This window comes from Bemisia tabaci, chromosome 5 (genome assembly GCF_918797505.1).
Source record: "Bemisia tabaci chromosome 5, PGI_BMITA_v3".
NCBI classification, from domain to species: domain Eukaryota; kingdom Metazoa; phylum Arthropoda; class Insecta; order Hemiptera; family Aleyrodidae; genus Bemisia; species Bemisia tabaci.
The window spans coordinates 30,653,848-30,673,849 of record NC_092797.1 but is presented as its reverse complement, the minus strand read 5'-3'; the positions used below and the strand labels follow the sequence as shown (position 1 = coordinate 30,673,849).

Here is a 20,002-nt window from a genome sequence, read left to right as displayed (position 1 = left end):
ATGCCAAAATGTTCAAAATTAAAAAAAAAATCCTTGAGTTTATTGTAACGAGGTGCAAGGAAAAACATGCATGTGAAAATGAAAAATCTGGATATGATAATGTGAATGTAAAATTTTATTTAACAAAAAGATTAGAAACAACTTACAAATAGAAAAAGAAAAATTATTTACACTAAAATTAACAACAAAAAGGTCCCTAAAGTTAAGCTCTTTTCCGACGGTCTGGGCCTAGAGGCGCTTTTCTTTTTTTCCGCGAATTCCTTGAAGTAAGGATCAACTGAGTATTCGGTAAAACTATATATTATCTTGATTAGGGCGCATGACAGTTTTGAAAACTAAAATAAAGTCAAGTACTTTCAGAGATTTCATGGATTTTCGAAAAAAGATTTCACGGACTTTTCTTGGAATTTGAAGATGGACAAAAATTGTTTTAAAATCATTGAATAAGAATGCCCAGAATTGGAAGTTGCCGTCTTCCTACACGGCTCATATTCGGTTATTTACAAAAAAATAGGTTAATTTATGATTTGAAGACAACGCTGTATCTGATTAATCCAAAGAAAATAGAGTAGAGGGAAAAGTATCAATTTTCTAGAGATAGTAACAAAATGACCAAATAATTCAAAATTTAGGGATTCTTAAGTGATTTTGTTTTCTGAGATAGTGAGAATGTTCAGAAACTTGAAAATTTAAAAACAGTTTCAAGTTCTTATATTCAAAACCTTTTCAAGGCGTCACAGACCCTTTTGAAAGGTCATTTTTCCAACATTGGTTGGATCTCTTTCGGCGTAAAATTTCTGCGCGATGCTTGCAAATACACTCGTAAGTAAAATTGATACCTACAATCAATTGTTTTGAATTTTATAGATAGTCAAGCTTCGACGCTCTTCCATCAGATGTAACACCGATATGGGGGCTCATTAATAACAACACAATAGGTAGCGAACAAAAAATAAATAAAACTCGTTCAACAAGTGAACGATCGACTAAGAGTAATAACGGAATGATTAACGAAAATTAAGACCTATTAAAAATGCAACAATGAGTACGGAGTACCCTCATGGGCCCTTTAACAAATTTGGAAGGATCCAAACACGGATCCAGGGATATAAAATATACGGGAGGTTGGTATACCTTCACCGGAAAACCCTTGTTAACAAATACAATTTTCCTTAGATTTGCCAAAAAGTTGAACACTGATTTTGGGTAGAACTGAAGTGCTCATTCCGAGAGAGACCTCCATTTTTCGGCATCAGTTCGTTTTTGCTCGATTAATCAAAATCATCTCCAAAAATCTAGTTCTTCTCGGAAAAATCCAATTTGCCAGAAAATCTGTACACGGTAAAGAAAAAACGATGATATTTCTGATAACGAGGCTTTTCCCGTCAAATGCCTCAGTCCGTCTGTATACCACCACGTGAAGGTTTTTCGGTTGTTTCGCATTGGAGAGGACAGCACATTTTTTTCTCTGATGTCTAATGAGGTGACCTTCCCTGGTTTTTACCATCGAAGTCAAAAATTACCTAAGGCTGTTATCCAAGAAAATATTTTGTTTAAAAGAGGTTCTCAGCTAAAGACGCCCTTCCCTCTTTGAAAATTCAATTTTCGGAAAAAAACCTGATTGGTGCTGGAAGAATAAAAGTCATTTACGATTTGAATGACAAAGGATTGCCCCATTAAAAACGAAGGAAAATAATAAGTTCCATATTTCCTGACGCAAAACAATTGGATAACTTTACGCAGGGGTATTTAGGCCGATAAAGCATTTTGATAGGTAAAAACGTCGTTGATAGAAACCGCAAGGCGTATTCGTCGACATAAGTCGCTACTGAATCCGGAAAATTTTTCTCCGATGTCGCGGAAAAGTTAGATTTTTTGAGAAAATAGACTTTCCGGGCAAAACCGAACTGATGCGGAAGAACACGTTTCCCGGTCAGTTTCGGAATAAAAGCTAAGAATTTACGCAGATTCTAACCGAACCTAATTGAGAAATCAACCCGTGTTAACCAGTGTTCTCAACGAAAATTTTAAAGGCGCGTCGTGCTTTGCGATAAATCGATTTATCTGCCATTCAAATCTATAGAAAAGGATCGATTATGAGGGTGTTCGTGATGTAAACCAGTGGTGAGGCGTTAATGATCGATTATCGATATTTCCTCATTTGAAACTGTGGTAAATAATCGGTTAATAAAGGGTTCGTTGCGAAAACCCGGTTTATCGATCCTTTTTCATAGGTTTAAATTGCAGGTCTATCGATAAATCTTAAAGTATGCGTCGCCACGGACGTAAACCTAAGAAATCGATTCTTCGCCATACTTTCAAACGGGAAAAAATTTATAGACAATGATCAACAGCTCGCCACTGAAATTTTTGACTATGTTAATCGCTGAAAAAATTGTACCTTCACCACATAACAAAGAGAAAAAACAATAGGATGAAAAACGGGTAGGTAAAAGGAGCTGCGCCAATACCTTATTTTTCTCCATCATAAAAAAGTACCGACTCATCTTCACAAGTGCTACCGAGTTTCTTCATTTTTGAGTGTGACTGAGAGGCTGGAAGCAGAGGAGCTTTCTTGGTTCGTTTTTGAGACGTCTGCTGAGCCCGTAAACCACCTTTGATTAGTGGCATTTTCGCGAGATACTACAATAAACATTTCTTTCTCTTTGCTGTCGAGTTCCTCTTGAAAATATTTCACCAAATCTGCATCCTAAGACAAAACGTAGAGGTATATACATTCAAAATTGAGTAGGTATTCGATACATATGGAAGTCTCTTTCATTGGCGACTTCAGCTGTATACATTTATTTATCATTTTAAATGGCAGTGATTCATAAAGAGTGTGCTAGGACTTAACGGTGCGAACAAGTTGGAGAACGCTGACTCCGCGAGTTGAACTGGTCGCGCCGAACACGGTGCGGTCGACACGGAACGCACATTAGCGCCTACAAGACTGAAGGAATACTTCACGCATTGCGCGTTCACTACGGTGCACCCGCGCCGCGCCGGTGCGGTACGCACTCGGCGCATATTAGCGCCTACAAGACTGCCAGAATACTGCACGCATTGCGCGTTCACTACGGTGCGCGCTTTAATCGTTCAAAATTCGCCAACTCTCTGTGCCGGACCCATCGCGGGGTACACCATTTCCTGCCAGTGTACAACACACCCCCAGCCTGCAACCTTCGGATCGAGGGATCCTAGACATTTTGCACCCCTGAATGGTACCTTAGTCGATTGAGTCATTGATGTCGGAGTTCGTCCTCCTTTTCCTGATCGACTTTTGGCATAACGAGAACTTCTTAAAAACGAACAAATCGGTCGGTCCCTTGAGTTATCGTTATAGAGAGGATTATTGAGGGTAAAATTCGAGTACCGACTGACACATGGTCTATCAGGTTCATTTGAGGGACTGAGAATCAGAAGGACTTAATTGCGTTGCAACGTTTGGAATTTTCGAATGAAAACTTGTTTCTTTTTATTTCTTAGCGAAAAAGTGTTTTACATTGAAAATTTCAGGGAATTTCCATCAATTTATCAAAAAAATAAAAAAATTAATAATTGTAATAAATTAAAAAATAAATTAAATTAATTTAAAACATTTAGAGGAAACTGTGCACCTGTTCTTGAGTAAATTCGAACATTTTCGAATTAAATTTCACGACGGCGCAAAGCAATTAAGTCCCTCTGGCTCTCTCTTCCTTAATGTGAATAGTTTATGGCAATTAAAATTTGAGAAAAGAGTGTTAAGAGTTACAGAGGACGAATAGATTTACCTGTCCAATAAGTTTCGGGTGATCTAATTTTGAGTCCAGATTGTAATAGTTCCTTTTTATTTTTCGGACAGCTATCCAATGCTTTATTTTCAGAGGCAGTCGTATTATTCCCAACTGGCAAGGAGTGGGGACATTCAAAATAAAGCCTTCGATGGCTTCCAAATTTAGACAATTAGCGTTCCTGAAAAGTCAAAGAAATCGTCAAAATATTATTTATGTGCAGTTAACGGATAGTCACGGAAATTTGGTAGCATCGAGTATTAAGGGATGTTTTATAATGGGTAGGGAGAGAACAGTGTCATAGGTATATGTACACTATGCAGACGGAAATTCCTGCGATTTTAAGCGCAGTTTGTACGCATGTTAAGAATAGGCAGTAGGAGTAGGTACTAACATCTGAGTCATTTAGGTAAATAGGATACTGATAAAAAAATTACTCAAACCCAAGATACGTCATGCAGGGACGGACTGGCCGGGGTGGCGATGGGGCGATCGCCCCACTTTCATCGGCCAAAAGGGGCCCCTCCGGGGCCCCTTTTGGCCGATTTGAAGGGCCGTATTTCGCCGTTTCGAAGAAGCGCCCGAGGGCTTTTTCGGTTCGTCCTCGAGAAAGGGCCCCGAGACTCCTGAGAGGACAGGACACTTTATTGCCGATTCGGAGAGCGCCCTGAAGGAGCTTTTTTATGCCGTATCTAAGGGCGTTGCATTTTGAGAGCCCTTTTTTCTGATTCGAATAAGTCCAAAGGGGTCCTTTCTTGTCATTTCGGAAGAGCCGAGACTATTTATTGCCGATTCGAAGAAGACTCGATGGAGCCTTTTTTTGCCGCTTCTAAGGACCTTAAAAGAGCCCCTTTATCTGATTCGAAGGAGTCCTTTTTTGCCGTTTCCAAGGGACCATTTATTGCCGATTTGAAGAGGCCTTGATTATACCGCCTCTAAGGACCTTCAAGGCACCGGGCTCTTTATCGCCGATTCGATAAAAGGGTCCTTTTTGCCGGGGGCCCTTTGGTACTGATTCAGAGAGGCCTCGAGGGCGCATTTCTATGCAATTTTGAACTTTGGAGGCCCCTAGTAGGGAACCTTTCCTACCTTCCTCAAGGGATTTCGTAGGGGCCTTCGGCGATTTTTCCCCCCTTTAGCGAAATCCATAATGGGGGCTGTCCATATAATACGTAACGCAGTTTTTCCGATTTTTTTACCCCCATCCCCCCTCCGTAACGCATCGTAACGCAAGCTCGAACCATCCCCCCCCTCAAAAAAAATAAATAAATACGTAACACAAGCCTCGCCCCTCCCCCCTATTTTGGTCAGTTTTTTAAATTAACAAGGAAAAAAAGGTCTTACGGCAAAAAAGAGTTACGTAACGTTGGGCTTGACCCCCCCCCTCCTCCCCCCTTAATACGTTACGTATTGTATGGGCAGCCCCAATGACTTTTTTCTAATTCAAAAATTCCCGCGACATAAGGCCTCTTTTGACACATTTAAGACGCGCGTGCGAGTCGATTCCTTCAAATACCATAGGGCTACTTCACTCACTCACAAGGCTCGAGGCTTGTCTGGATCGCGAATGCCGCCGGCGCCACACAGTTGTCATTAGTGTATGGCTCGATATTACAAGACCGGTAAAGTGTGAAAAACCAATGGGAATGTGAACAATCCGAGCGTCAAGACTTTTTCGTAAAACTGTGTTTCTATTTCCAGTTTAATTAACACAATAATTTTCAAAGTGTCAGATTTTTGTCAATTTTTTGTTTGTATTTTTATTTTCATTCTTATTTTTATTTCGATGGCTAAATTCTGAAAACACGTATCTCGGAATCCGCATCATTAACTCATGAACCCTGAGACTCATAAGGATACACGCAAAACATGAGCATCCTTACGAGTCTCAGGGTTCATGATGCGGATTCCGAGTTACGTGTTTTCAGAATTTAACCATCGATTTATTCATTCATTACGCGTCATTTAACTAGTAAACGGCACTGATTTTTCTATGAGCAGAGCGAAGAAAGGATCCAATAAAACGTTCAAAAAAAATTAAGACAGTTGTCAATTTTGGCGGCTAAAAAGTACATTTAAAAAAAACAAACGAACAAAAAAATCCGAACTGTGTTTTTCAGAATGTGTTCTTTTTAGACTGTCACTATTACTATTCTACTTGATTCTATGTATCTTCTGTATACTAATTTAGCTTTGGCACAATTTTTCGTTGGAAGAGGAAAATAAAAGTTGAATTCCAAGTATACAACGGATTCTCATTTTTTCATCCAGTTTAAGTAAAAATATACTAAGTTTTGCATTTCTGGTCTCTTTTTGGATAATGTTTCAAAAATAATATTAAAGAAAAGAATAGGGTCTAAAATAGCGTAAAATTCATTCTAAAAGGGCCTAATTTTCAAAATTTTCCGGAGGAGGGCCCCCGGACCCCCCTTCTACTGGGGGCCCCCCAGACCCCCCTAGGGGCCCGCCCCATACTTAATTTAGGGCCAGTCCGCCCCTGACGTCATGACACCACGAAGCTTTTTTATTAATTTTTTCCCCCTTTTTGTATAAACGCGGTAAAATTATATTGATTGATGAGTGATGTTTTTCAAAATTCATGCCTATGTATCAGTATCTATGTCGTTACCCGAGAATGATGGGTGTACTATCTACAAAGTTTTTGACGAACTGATGAGAGGAAAATAACTTTTACAAAACTCTTGTTGTTATCAATTGGTCATCCAAAGTTACTTAAGGGCCTTCCATATATTACGTTATAGGCTCTCAGATGGGAGAGTGGATTTCTAACAGCCTTACGGTGGTGCCGTGCAAGGGGGGGGGAGGGGGTAGGGCTGAGCATTTCGTAAGCTTTCTGGCCTATTTTCGGAGAAAATGCAAAACTCCATTTTTCGTCAGCTTGATAATAAAATTCAAGATGAAAAAGAGGAAATCAGCACATCACCATTGCTGACCGATCGGACCATGCTCCTGTCATTTCTCTTGATTCCCCCTTTACCACTTGGTGAGATGATGAGTAGTGACTTCATCCGTACGTCAAAATACTTTTAACAACTATTCCAAAGACAAAAAAACCCTTCAATTTTGCTCCATGTATTTTTGTTTATTAAACTAATTATTGTATCATTAATATTTCCGATAAACTTACTTCAAAAATTTAATTTCACTAATAACAATTTTGGCCTAAAAATGCCATTGTTTTTCTAAGAAAGAATGTAATGCATAAATCTGCAATAATCGCGAAAAAGGGGGGGGGGCAGTCGAGCCTTACGTAATTTTTAGAGGGGGAGTGATAAGGGATACCTTACGGTGCCTTCAGAGGAAGAGGGGGGGGTCTAAAAATGGGAAAAATGCCTTACGTGATTTATGGATGGCCCTGACTCTGATGATGAGTAGTGCAATACTGCCGTGCTAAGGAAGAACGCCGTATGAACATTCGAGAGTTGCCAAATTTCCTTCGATAAAATGTTCATTTTTGAGGAAAGTTGCGAATATTTTTCCTCGACATTTTCAGGATCTTTAGGTAAAATTGTGAACTAAATTATCTGAAAAATTGGGATGAAAGTACTCACAAATTTACCAGAAAATCCGCGTTTTGTCACAGGAAATTTGGCAACGCCTGAAGGCTCATATGGCGTTCTTCCTCAGCACGGCAGAATAGAAATGACATGGGACTCACTTTCGTTTGTCGAACCAAATGGCCTCGTAGCCATGCTTGTTGAGGGCCGCCATGATCACATTCACATCGTAGTTGCCAATCCCAAGTACGGATCTATGAGGGTTGATCCAGACGTCTGGCGCCAAGGAAAGACAGATAGAGTCAAGTTCCACCTTGGTAAATTTTGCGTCTTGAAATAAATTGTTCAAAGCGTGCAAAGCGCATAGTTCCTTGATCTAAACGTGAACACAACAAAAAGTTCCAAGGTGATAATACGTGGCATGATTGGATTCGATCAAATGTGAAATTAGTGCCGGTTGTATCATTTTTTTGCCGGATAAAAGAAGATCAAGGTGATTTGACGGACGCCACTTTTTGTGACAAAGCGATGTGCGATATACCGCATCGATTCGTATTGTAATGTCAGCTACTTGTCATTCTTTTGGAATTTTGAGATCGCGCTTTTGCTGTGGTGCGAGACGAAAGAAATCATGTACCACATTTGACAAAGAAATTCAACGTAATGGAGGCAGGGTTTTTTTAGAGGAAAAATATAGCATTCGATACTGATATCGAAACTGCACTGCTGAAGTGCGCTCCAGCTAATATTGTATTTAGCAAATGGGTGCTTTATATACGAGGAATAAAAATAAGCAAGTCGTACGGAATAAAACATAATACTAGGAACTTTGCAAAACGATAATCCGGGTATCGGAACTTGGCTGTTTGAAAACGCCTTCAATTGCGGCGTGATACCTCACGCATTCCGGAGAATTCAAATAGTTGTATCATTGCGCCTTAGAGATGCGACGGAAGATTACAATTGAAATAGCCTTCATGCACGCTGGCCTTTTTGATTTCCATTAACATTTTTGCAGTCGTGAATGCATAGCATAAGTGCGCTCAAGCCAGATTTGTATTCAGCAAATGAGTAGTTTTTATAGGAGGATTGAAAACGAACAAATGGTAGGATATAAAACATAATAATAGGAACTTTGCAAAACGATAATCCGGGTATCGGAACTTGGCTGTTTGAAAACGCCTTCAAATGCGGCGTGATACCTCACGCATTCCGGAGAGTTCAAATAGTTGTATCATTGCGCCTTAGAAATGCGACGGAAGATTACAATTAAAATTGCCTTCACGCACGCTGGTCTTTTCGATTTCCGGTAACATTTTTACAGTCATGAATGCACAGCTTAAGTGCGCTTCGGCTATAATTGTCTATAGAAAGTGGGTAATTTTTATAGGAGGATTATAAATAAACAAGTGCTTAGAAATGAAAAAAAATAATATGAACTATGAAAGACGATTATCCGGATATCGGAACTTGAAAGTGTCAAGCATCGCGATAAGACGTCGAAATGCGATGGACAGAAAACAAAAATTGCGATTTGCAATGTTAAAATAGGACTTGATCTTGTCTTGTATCGACATAGATTCAATAATCGGGCCGCACGTTTACCTATAAAGGAGTGGACGGGCGGAGTATGTCATTAGACTGGAAAAATCTCGATGTCAGACACAGTGAGGAACAGTTTTTATGACTACGATACATACTGTCTATTGTAATTTTGGCTGCTAAATTGGATTTGTCAACATCATGCGATAATTTTCCTGCATTTTTTACGAAAAACTTGTATCTTGACGAAAATATCGAGTTTAAGGAAAATTGATACGTGAAGGGAAATAGTGTGGGTATATCCGTCGGAAAGCCTCTAAAAATAACTTTTTCCACCTGTAAACATTGACCTACGTGGGCGAATTATTTAAATAATTTATTGGTTCTCTAAACATTGGTTTTAAGGTTACACGAAAAGCAGCTGTGAAGTTGAAATTAAATCGTCAAATAGACAATTCTTGCACCCAATGCAGTGGTCGGAATTCCTTAATTTGGAACTGTGAGAATGTTCCTTGTTGCTTTACCCGCGGAACTAACATGACATATGTGTTTGATGGCTCTAATCATCAAAGAGGAACCGAGTGCGTTGGTACATTTGGACGTATTTCTGCCAAACGGAACTAAATGTATTAAGACATAAGCCCTGAGACCCATAAGAATATGTGCATAACAGGGCTCACGTCATAATGTGCGTAGTTCCGTTTGGCAGAAATACATCCATTTGTTAAAACACCTATCTGCCCTTACTTCATCCTTTCGATAAACAAAGCATATATCGACGGTGAAAGTCGGCAATCACATAACTCGTTTGCGGTGTCTGAAAATCTCCGCCTCTACGTCATTTTTATAAAGGAGAACAAATTGATATTATTTCTTGAAGTTTTTGCAGAATTTTCTTCGCATTGAGAAGAAAAATCATGACAGTTTTAAAGAATTGCCGTTGAGTAGTTTTCCATTTAAAAAATAAAGTATGACAGGAAGTCTGCGACGTCGCAAACCGAGTTATGTGATTGCCGACTTTCACCGTCGATATGTATATCAAATACATCGACTGATTTGGTAGATGATGATAGGATATGAAATTACAGCCTCAAAAATTGTAACGGTGGGTAAAAGAGTGGGGTTATGATCAGTATGAAGGTCGTGCTGACGAGAAAGTATTGTAATTTATGAATAGGCAGATGTTACACTTATGAGCAAAAATAAGATTCAGATCTTGTTTTGGGAAGCTTCCAGTCACTTTGACTGGAAGAAAATGAATCGGAATATTATCGATTATTTAGGAACATCAAAGAGACTGATATTCATTTTACACAGGAATGAAGCAGGTTTTATAAGAGAGGAGGTTTTGAGAAACAGCAGTAACAGCAAACCGATAATCAGTGTAACAAAAACATTATACTTTATTTTTCAACAATGTTGACATAAAATTAAAATTTCTTTGACTTCGAATTGAATAACAAACAGAATAAAAGAAAGATGCAATTCTTAGCGACTAGTTTTAAAGAGAAAATACGGCTCCAGAACATTGGAAATATCGACGGTGAAACTCCCAAATCACACACCTCACTTTGCGACGCACGGTGGATCGAGTCGATAGGAGAAGTCGGACAAAATCTGGAAATTTTGAGAGCTTCTATTTTCGATAAAATAAAACAAAAAATATTAATAGTGGTTCTATTGTTTTTTTCGTGAAATTTTCTTTCAGATACACCCTTTGAAATTAGATTTGTGACGTAATAAACATACAAAATTGACATTTTAGCCAAAAACTTCATGCCCGACCGCTCCTATTGATTCGTTCCACTGTGCGACGTTCAAGGCTTAATAATTTTTTAAATAAAGAACAATTGGACGTTGAATTTTTAAAACTTCCGTGATTTTTCTCATTTTTGGGAAGAAAATTTTGCGAAAACGTCGGGGAATGGTGCTGATTCTTTTCCTTTCGAAAATACAAAACGGAAGTGGAGATTTTAAAACACCGCAGACGAGAGACATATAGTTTGGGAGTTTCACAATGGAAAAAAAACCACATTGGATCTAGAGTCCAGACTCTTGAAAACATTGACAAGAAAACGGACTCTTGATTCAATCAGATTGAAGCTTAAATCAAAAGGAAATCCGCTCAAATCAAGAGGCTTGGTTCTTGATTTAAGCTTAAATCTGATTGAATCAAGAGTATTTTTTCTTGTCGATGTTTTTAAGAGTCTGGACTCTAGATCCAATGTGTTTCTTTTTACCAGTGCGAAGTCGATATTCATTAATTGGCCTATGTTCGTTATGCACAACATAAGAATGAGACTGACATTATATTGGATGCTGAAATGCCATATGTTCATTATAGACTTGTCTTGTCTTGTAGGAGCGGTCACACAATCCACATTTAAAGTTCCTCGAATTATTATGAACATTGCTCATGTGCACTTTGACGGCTGTACCATTTTTAAAGGTTTTATCACAAATAGGGCAAGGGTGGTTTCTGGATGCACCATGAACATGTCTCACATGACTGACGAGAGTTCTTCTCAACGTAAACTTCATATTACATTCGGTACAAGAGAACTGATACAAATCTGAATGCATACTCTGCACATGCATTTGGAGTGAACATTTGTTGATAAACGTCTCTTTACAATACCTGCAGGTTGGTTTAAGACCTTGCACCCGAGGTTTTGAATGAACGAGAAGATGTTTAGGCCTTTTAAAAACTCTACCACAATCGCTACACTTAAAGCCATCAGAGTGATGGTATCTAACGTGTTCATTGAGGGCGGAGGCGAGAGAGAAATGTTCCCCACAATGTTGACAAAGGTGAGGCTTTGAATCAGAATGGACCCGCACTGTGTGGTAGTCAAGGTACTGTTTCCTTTTGAACTTTTTTGGACACAAAGGACACTGTTGCTTCGGCTGATCTGAGTGCGCCATCTGCAAATGCTCATTCAAGTAGGATTTCCTCACAAAGGATTGTGCACATTTTTCGCACTGAAAAGGTCGATTATCCGATGGATTGTTGGAGGGGGGATGTTTAGCTAGAATGTGATCTCTGAGGCTATATTTTGAGCTGAAAGTGTTGCGACAAGTATCGCACTCAAAAACAGGTTTCGGCAGTTCCAGGGCGGCGTCCTCAGTGGTTTCTTCATACTGATACAGTTGGGAGGGCTGCAAGGTCTTGAATTTTGCTTTCTTTCCCTCTCTTGATACTTTTCCCACTTTTGATGACTCTTGTACGTTATTTCGTAATCGTTGCTTTTTACAGGGTTTCTTGCAGATGAGAACACTTGATTTTATGGAATCTTGATGGGTAGATGACGCTGTAACGATGGCTCGGCACGTCTCTTTTGCTTCTTCGTTTAAAGACGACTTATCTTCATGCGGTTCCTCGTAAGTTTCAATAACTTCTACAAAATGACTAAAGTCTTCACAAGAAGATTCAGTCTCGGATACATCACGTTCGTCTGAAATTAATCCCTGACGACTATTGGACGCTTGCTCGAATGGTAAAAGTTTATTGATCAATTCTTGAGAATGTTTTTCATCGACGTACTCGATTTCACTTAATATGGAATTTGTGAAGGCAGTCTCGATGAAAGACCTGGGATACGTTGTGAAAATACGCTGAATTTTCGGAGGCGATCCTTTCAGTTGGCAAATGAAGAGGCCAGTTGACGAGTCATTTACCGAGTCCAATTCATTACTGGAAGAATTCGTAGGGTAATTATTCTTTTTCTGCGAAATTGGAGCATTTATGTTATCATTCCAAACATCTCTCGCCTCTACTTCATTGATTTGTAAAGATTGGATTTTACTGTTAGACGCATTTGAAGGACTATTAACAACATTTAGAGGCGAATCTGAAAAACTATTAGATTGAACACACACAGATGAGTCGTTCGAAGCTTTACGTGTTTGAGATGCTTGCCCAGACACAGAAGAGGACGTTGTGCACTTTTGGGAGGAACTTGGATTATCAATCATCTCGATTTCTGTTTAATGCGAATCTAAGTCACAATTGATCGGTAAATCTTTTCAACTGACGATGCTATCATTAAGAGAAAACGTCATTGGGAAGGGTAGCTTCCTCAGGTGACCAAAAGATAAACCCATATTTAGCTCTGATTGACGTATTAACATAAATCATTAATACGCGTGACAATCATACGGAAAGGAATCGCTTTAAATACATATTCATCCGATTTTGCTTCTTTTGGTGATGCCAAATATTTGATTTTTTGATCCTAAGTCTCCGATAAGAGAGTTTTTTTGGCGCATCAGTTTTCTTAGGAGCAGGTGAAACAATTACGAATTTTGTGATAGAAATTCTGAAATGCAAAGAGGAATACGAAGTTAATTCTACTTGAAGTAAACGAAAATAAAAGTACAGAGATAGTAAAATAGAAAACTTCTCCTTCGAAATTGAGGATAGCTTTGTAATTAGGGGCAGACTTACAAAAACGAGAGATAAGAATTATAAAGTAGGGACAGCTTATAAAATACGTACAAATATCGATCGTGTCTCTATCAACAGCATTTGATGATTTTGATCTCAACATGTTCCTTTCATTATGACTGCTCGCATTTTAGCTGTGTCTCGGTGAGACTTTGATAAGTGTGATCAGGAGTGATTCCCAACAACTTTTCTTCCCGTCATCTAACTCAGGCAGATCTGCTTCCAATTTAAGACTAAGCGATGGGAGTAAGAGGAGATGCATTCTAAGTTCGGATTCACAGCTGAAAATGTATGGTCTTTATTCGTGCATGCCTTCATTTTGGGTCTGAAGCCACCAGAAACGTGCATTCAGAGTCGCTAGTACAAAACATTCAGTGTGGCATAGCTTTTATGGGTATGTGGTTATATGCCTCAAATTGAATTGCAAGTACCAAGTGCACTGGCAAACCTTCAGAGCACCAGACTTGGTGTTTCTAAAATCTCAAATTTTCACAGTGCTATAGCAATTTTTTTTTTTTTTTTTTTTTTTTTTTTTTACCATGTTAGGTACTAAGTTTTAATCAGAATATAGGTGAGTAAATATATATAAAAAAATGACGCTAAATGCAGTTGTGCAAGGGCTAAACAGCAGCGGATAAACTGATCTTTTATGTGTAAAGAGGCTTGATCCTTGCATACCCTGGTAAAAATTGGCGATAGGAGCTGCGTTTCAAAATACCACAGGAGTTCTTACAGCCGACTGAAGAAGGCGATAGAAAATCATATAGCTGGCTGTAGAAAGTGGAAAAAATCATACGGCCGGGCAGGCCGGGCTACACGAAGCGATAAAAAATTATACAGCCGGGCTATAGTTCCTATCGCCGGGCTATACACTTTATCGCCTGGCTATTGCTTTTTCGCCATCGGCTATAAAAGGCTATAAGAAATTGTGTAGAAATTCTTGTGCTTTGCAAATCCTTAAGTTTGTACGGAATCACCTTAATATTTACAAAACGCACATTATATTTTCCTTTACTACATATTTTTTTTCATCAATTAAAATGAGAATAATCCATACAGAGTGTGCAAACATTTCAAAGTCATGAGTTGAAAAACGCTGACTCCGCGAGATTGAATATTGGAGCCTAACACAAAGCGGAGCGGCGGCGCACTGGCGCCTACAAACCTAACAGGGATACTTCACGCATTGCGCAATGCGTGAAGTATCCCTGTTAGGTTTGTAGGCGCCAATGCGCGTTCAACGCTGGCTGCCCGCCCGCCGCGCCGCGCCGCAGCGTATACCGCGGCGCTTGAAGCAACTATTTCACAACGGAGGTATTGCACAGTATCATACGAAATTGAAGGCGCTCCAACATATTAGGAATGGCAGGCATCCTTCAAAAGTACGGAGCTTTCCTCGCAAATTAAATCAACATACTGCGGCCCAAAAAGAGAGCGGTAGTCCAAAAACTCACTAAGTCCTAGTATCCGTGATTAGTAACGTTTAGCATACACTTTATCGCAAGGCTGTTGCTTAATCGCCATCGGCTATAAAAGGCTATAAGAAATTGTGTTGCCGGCTATAGAAGCTTTTGGAAATCTTACAGCCGACTGTAGGTCTATGGTACTTTGGAACACAGATTCTACTGCCAATTTTTACCAGGGTACAAATAAGAATCTGACGACAGTTTTGAAGGGCTGGGAAATGGTAGGATTCTTCGAAATTACTCACATTACGAGAGAATTTTTGTATTATGCATGAGGCAAAATCATATCACTATCATCATTACCAAGATTGTCAGCCTAAAATTGAGCCACCTTTGGTCTTCATTCAATGATGTTGATAATAGTATTGAAATACTTGTTCAAATATTCAAGTATTATCTAATAATATTATCATACGTAACTTAATATTATTTATTCCAGGATATGACGACATTTTGGCGGAGAACAACACTCTCATAAGCTCATGGTATGAACCCTTAGATGCCGAAGACTTATTTCATACGCGAAAATCGAAGTCGGGACAAATTGACCCGTATTGTAATAATTGTTAGTTTCTGACGTGTTATCTATGTTATGTCTAAGTTTTTGAAGATAAGAAATACTTATTTGGTGAGTCCACCTTTTTGTTACATCCTGGCGCTTTTTGCCCCCTTCGGAGAGCTTGAGAAACCTTTCAACATTTTCTTTTTTTCCTCCAACATGATTATTAATTTGGCCACATCATAGCACATTAGTGAGAAACTTAACCATAATTTTTCTCAAAATTCAAAGATTGACATACAGCAGCGCGCGTTGACGACGGCGCAGAGTTATAACTAATTGTGCCTGATGGATGTCCGTGTTGTATTTGCATAATTGAAGGCGCTATGGCACGAAGCGTGAACTCGCAATGCTCCGCTCTATGCTGATTGTGAGGTGTCGCGCAGATTCGGGAGAAAAGTAAAAGCACGAACCGATTACGTCTCTTCTATCTTCGGCTGTGTTGTTCACGTAGCCCATAGAGCACCACAAAAAATGAGACAAACGGAAACAACACAATATGGGAATAGACCAAGCGAAAGAACGCGCGTTGATGACGGCGCAGAGACACAACTATTCGTGCTTGATGGATGTCCGTGTGGTATCTGCCAAGTTGAAGGCGCGAAGCGTGAGCTCGCAATGATCCACTCTGTTGCTACCAATTAGGTATCGCTCAGATTCGGGGAAAAAGCTTAAAAAACGAAGCCCGATAACGTCTTTCCTGTATTCGGCTGCGTTAATATTCGATTTTCCCCCTTTATCCCATTTGGTGTCCGATTCTTTTTTTACTATGTATTTGTGGACCTATGTCGAAAACTCGTATATACCGGCCCCATAACTCCCCCAGAAAAGATAGTTGATCCCAAATGACCTGGCTTGGGATTCCTAGGGGTATTTGCCGAGAAGAATTCCCTGACACCCGATTTTTTCCTATTTTTCAAAGTCATGTCCGATTCCTTTTCTGTAATGTATGTACACCTACATGGGAGGCGTGTATGCACCACTGCATCAGCCTCATACAACCCACAGGAAATGTGTTTATGGCCAGCCTTGGGTCAATTTGACCTGCTTTGAGTATCTACGAGTTAAAGAAAGTGATAGAAATCCAGTTATAAAATCGAACAATCTTAAAATACTTCAGAGGAACAATATTATATGACCCTTAAGGACACAATGTTTTCCCAAAAATGAGATAATTCATCTGAAAACTCAATAAGTGGGTACAGAGTTCAAAAAATAAGATTTTTATGGAGAGAGAGAGAGAGAGAAAAAAAACCAAGTCTAAGCACCTTCTGGGAATTTGTGAGAGAATTATCTGTTGTCCAGAGGTGTGCGGCAAGTTGGACAGTGAGACAAGTCGCAGGCAGTATGAAGAGGATATCGAAAGGTCTCATTCAGAGATTTTAAAAACTTGGGGACCACTTACTCCACTTTTTTGCAAATTTTCCCTAAAAATCGAGTTACAAGATTTCCTCATCCCATTTTATTCTTTCCTCTCTTAGGATCTCGAGAAAGCAGTAAAAAAACCCTCTACGGAATCACTGTAATATTGGGCAAAATTTTTCCTCGACCACAATGAAATTCCTCATGAGATGAAAATGGGGAACATCAAAACTTCGCAGCATCCGTACAAAGTAATCTAGCTTCATTCAGACAGCGAGTTGGTACTTGAGAGTTTTGTATAGGTACCACAATCCCTTCCTTCATTGTTTCTTTTTCATTTCGTGCTTTAAAAGGTCTAAGGAAAATCATTCCCTGACCCAGTGCTTTGGTCTATGCAGCATGGCTCGGCTTTAGATCGAAAGGTCATTTAGCTGATACTACCAATTTTTTTTTTTTTTTTTTTTTTTTTTTTTTTTTTCTATTGTCAGGGCCAGATTTACCTTCTTGCCGCCCATGGGCCCCCTGTATTTGGCCGCCCCCTTCTCATTCGATTTGAAACATCAATAAAAACCATCAAGTGAACGTGCCGGAGGGGGAGGGGTGCATAAGACGCGTTCACTCGTGTTGGACACATTTTTTGCGAAAGCCCTGTCAACACTACTAGCAAAAGTTAAGTTCCGTGCGCCTATCTCTGTGTGGAAAAGGCCTTCCATTTAGAAGGAATGAACGAAAAAATTAAGAAAGAACAAACACGAATGTGCTTTAATAATTTTAACTTCCACCGCGCCGCACTGCGCCGCGCTGACCGCACTGAGTTTGGCGCAATGCGTGAAGTATTCCTACAGTCTTGTAGGCGCTATGCGTTTCACGCCGCTCGCTGCTGAACGCAACGCACTACACACTGCGTGTTTGACGCAACGCGTGAAGTATTCATGCACTCTTGTTGGCGCTAATATGTGTTACATGCCGACCGCCGCGCCGAGGGCTTCTCCTTTTCATCTCAAATCCTCGTCATCATTGCTCTCTGCGCCGCGCCGTTCCAGGCCGAATTGCGTGTTTGGTCTCTTTCTTAACTCGACTAATTAAAGGTGCTGTCTCTTGTATCATTGAAAGACGACGAAATTAGAAATTATTATACTCTCAGGAAATGAGAGATTTTGTCGCATTTTCTCGTTTGTAATTATTTTTCTGAATCCGATTTTTTTTTTTTACCTACGTTCAAAAAAAAAATTGCAAAATTTGCCGCCCCCCAAATTTGCCGCGGTCCATTGGCCACCTCCTAAATCCGGCCCTGTCTATTGTCAAAATATTATCTTGGCTGCTGTCACATGCTCCCATGGTCGAGGATTCACTATATCTCTAGAAGCCAATTATTGAAACTAAGTCTTTGCCTGCTGGATAAGAATATACCTACAAAGGTGGAATAAAGCTACGACAATGGTCAGCTATGCTGGTCAGATGACTGTCATTAGCAGGAGAGCCCTTCAACAGGGCGAATAATTGCTTAGTTGTTGCTTTCTCAGGAAATAAGGGTCATTGGTTAGTCAATTATCAAAACAAATACAAGGCTCTCTTGCAGATCTTAGTCATCTCAACGGCTAGTCTAGAAGACGAACCGGTCGTAATTTTTTGGTCGAAACCAACGAGCACATTTCTAAATAAAATCCCCCAACACACACGCCGTAAAATCTTCTAGCGAAGTCAAAAATAGTTTAAAAACGAAAAAAACTCTTTCTTTTCATCTTTTCAATTTTTGTCGCTTCTTCCTTCACTCTTGCCGCACATCCTGCGGTCCGGAGGGAATTCGTTCCCGTAGGTAAAGGAGAGACGGACGGCCTTAGGCCGTCTGTCGCAGCCTTGACCCAAGGTACAGTAGCCAGCCCGTAAAAAGGCAACACAGCAAACTTATCAGAGAGCTCTGCCCCACCTTCGTCAACTTGTCTTGTCCAAAGACACACACATAATTTCAATAATCTACTGCAGGTCATACCTAACTCTTGGCTTTTTCAATAGATCAGTAAAAATAATAACAACTATTTCACCCGAACATTAGGTGAAGTGACAAAATATTTGGCAGTTGTGCCTGTATGAAGATTTTTGGGAAGAAGATTTTCCTAAGGATCTATTGAGTAAAATTTGTGGTAAAAATAAAATTTCTCCTTCAGAACTTTTTATGGCACCTGTCTTGACATGCCTATGGGCAAGTCAGGAATACAAAATCGGTTACGCACAAATTACTGATTCAGCAATTCAATTTTTTTTACATAAATTTAAAAATCAAATAAATATATTTTTTACATTTATAAAAATGAATTTGACTTACTTGTTTTTCGTGGTAAACATTTTCAAGATCAGAATCATGCCGATTCATGGTGGAGTTAGAGAACTTGAAGCAATTCGAGAACCATTTCGCACTTCCTGCACTCATGCTGGCTTTCCCCACCTACAAAAAAAATCAAGGGTAAGTAAAATTTTTACCAATTTCAAGAGTGAGGAAAAATGTATCATTATCCCAGTCCTCACTTAGTGGCTGAGTGAGCAGCTGCTACAAAATCACTATTTATGCCGATCGCTGCTACTTGGGTACAGTAAAAATAACCATGAAGCTAACCAAATTTTCAAATTAAAATCTGTGCCAACTAAGTTTATGTACTTTTAGCATGCACCAGGAGATCCACAATTCAGATTCTTGTATTCACTTTCAATGATAAATTGAGGACAGCTTTTCTTCTCTTGCACTCTATGAGTGCGTAAAATTACTTGGCGTAGATTTTAGTTAGACTTCTCTATCTTCTGCCACAAAACACATGAGACTGCTAGAAAGTAGTTGAAAAAGATGAGCTCATCTTAACCAGGGTCAACTTTTTAAAAAAGTCCTGCCCCTGTGAAGAGAGTAACAGAAGCCCATTTACCGCAGCAGTTGAGATAGCAAATGGCCCACTCGGCTCTTACTTAGTCATCAAACTTTATTTTGCAATTAAGTACCTGAATTAAAACCAACTTGAATGCATACTATATGGTGTCACTCATAGAGTTCTGGCACTGGCAGAGTTTATTTGAGACTTCTGAAATATCAAGAGAATGGTAACAGGTGAGAGCATACTTACATCCGTCAGTTCAAATTAAAAGTACTTCAGTCCAGAAAATTTGCTTCCTTCTTGTATAAAATAGGTAGAAAAATACAGATTCTAAAGAAATAAAACGTTTCACTGCTGCATTAATTTGTGAATTATGAGATAGTGAAAAAATTCCAACTCTTGAGCTTATCACTTATCATTTTCGATCAAAACAACAACAATGTCTGTCGCCGGTGAACGGTGCACGCGAAACGA

General features: G+C 39.4%; 1 protein-coding gene across 2 annotated transcripts; it reads right to left on the bottom strand.

Moving 5' to 3' along the window:
- Positions 1 to 92: 92 nt before the first annotated feature.
- Positions 93 to 20,000, bottom strand: LOC109037442 (josephin-2). Of its 2 annotated transcripts, XM_019052114.2 has the most exons (5): positions 19,778 to 19,980; positions 18,994 to 19,113; positions 7,456 to 7,670; positions 3,777 to 3,957; positions 93 to 2,710 (listed from the first exon to the last, which is right to left on the bottom strand). In XM_019052114.2, the coding sequence occupies exons 2-5, from the start codon at positions 19,096 to 19,098 to the stop codon at positions 2,519 to 2,521; spliced, it is 693 nt and encodes a 230-aa protein (XP_018907659.1). In that variant the 5' UTR covers positions 19,099 to 19,113; positions 19,778 to 19,980; the 3' UTR covers positions 93 to 2,518. The 2 variants fall into 2 exon arrangements, with proteins under 2 accessions (XP_018907659.1, XP_018907658.2); XM_019052113.2 differs by lacking the exons at positions 93 to 2,710; positions 3,777 to 3,957; positions 7,456 to 7,670 and adding an exon at positions 10,216 to 13,155 and having other exon boundaries at positions 19,778 to 20,000.
- Between the last annotated feature and the right edge of the window lie 2 nt (positions 20,001 to 20,002).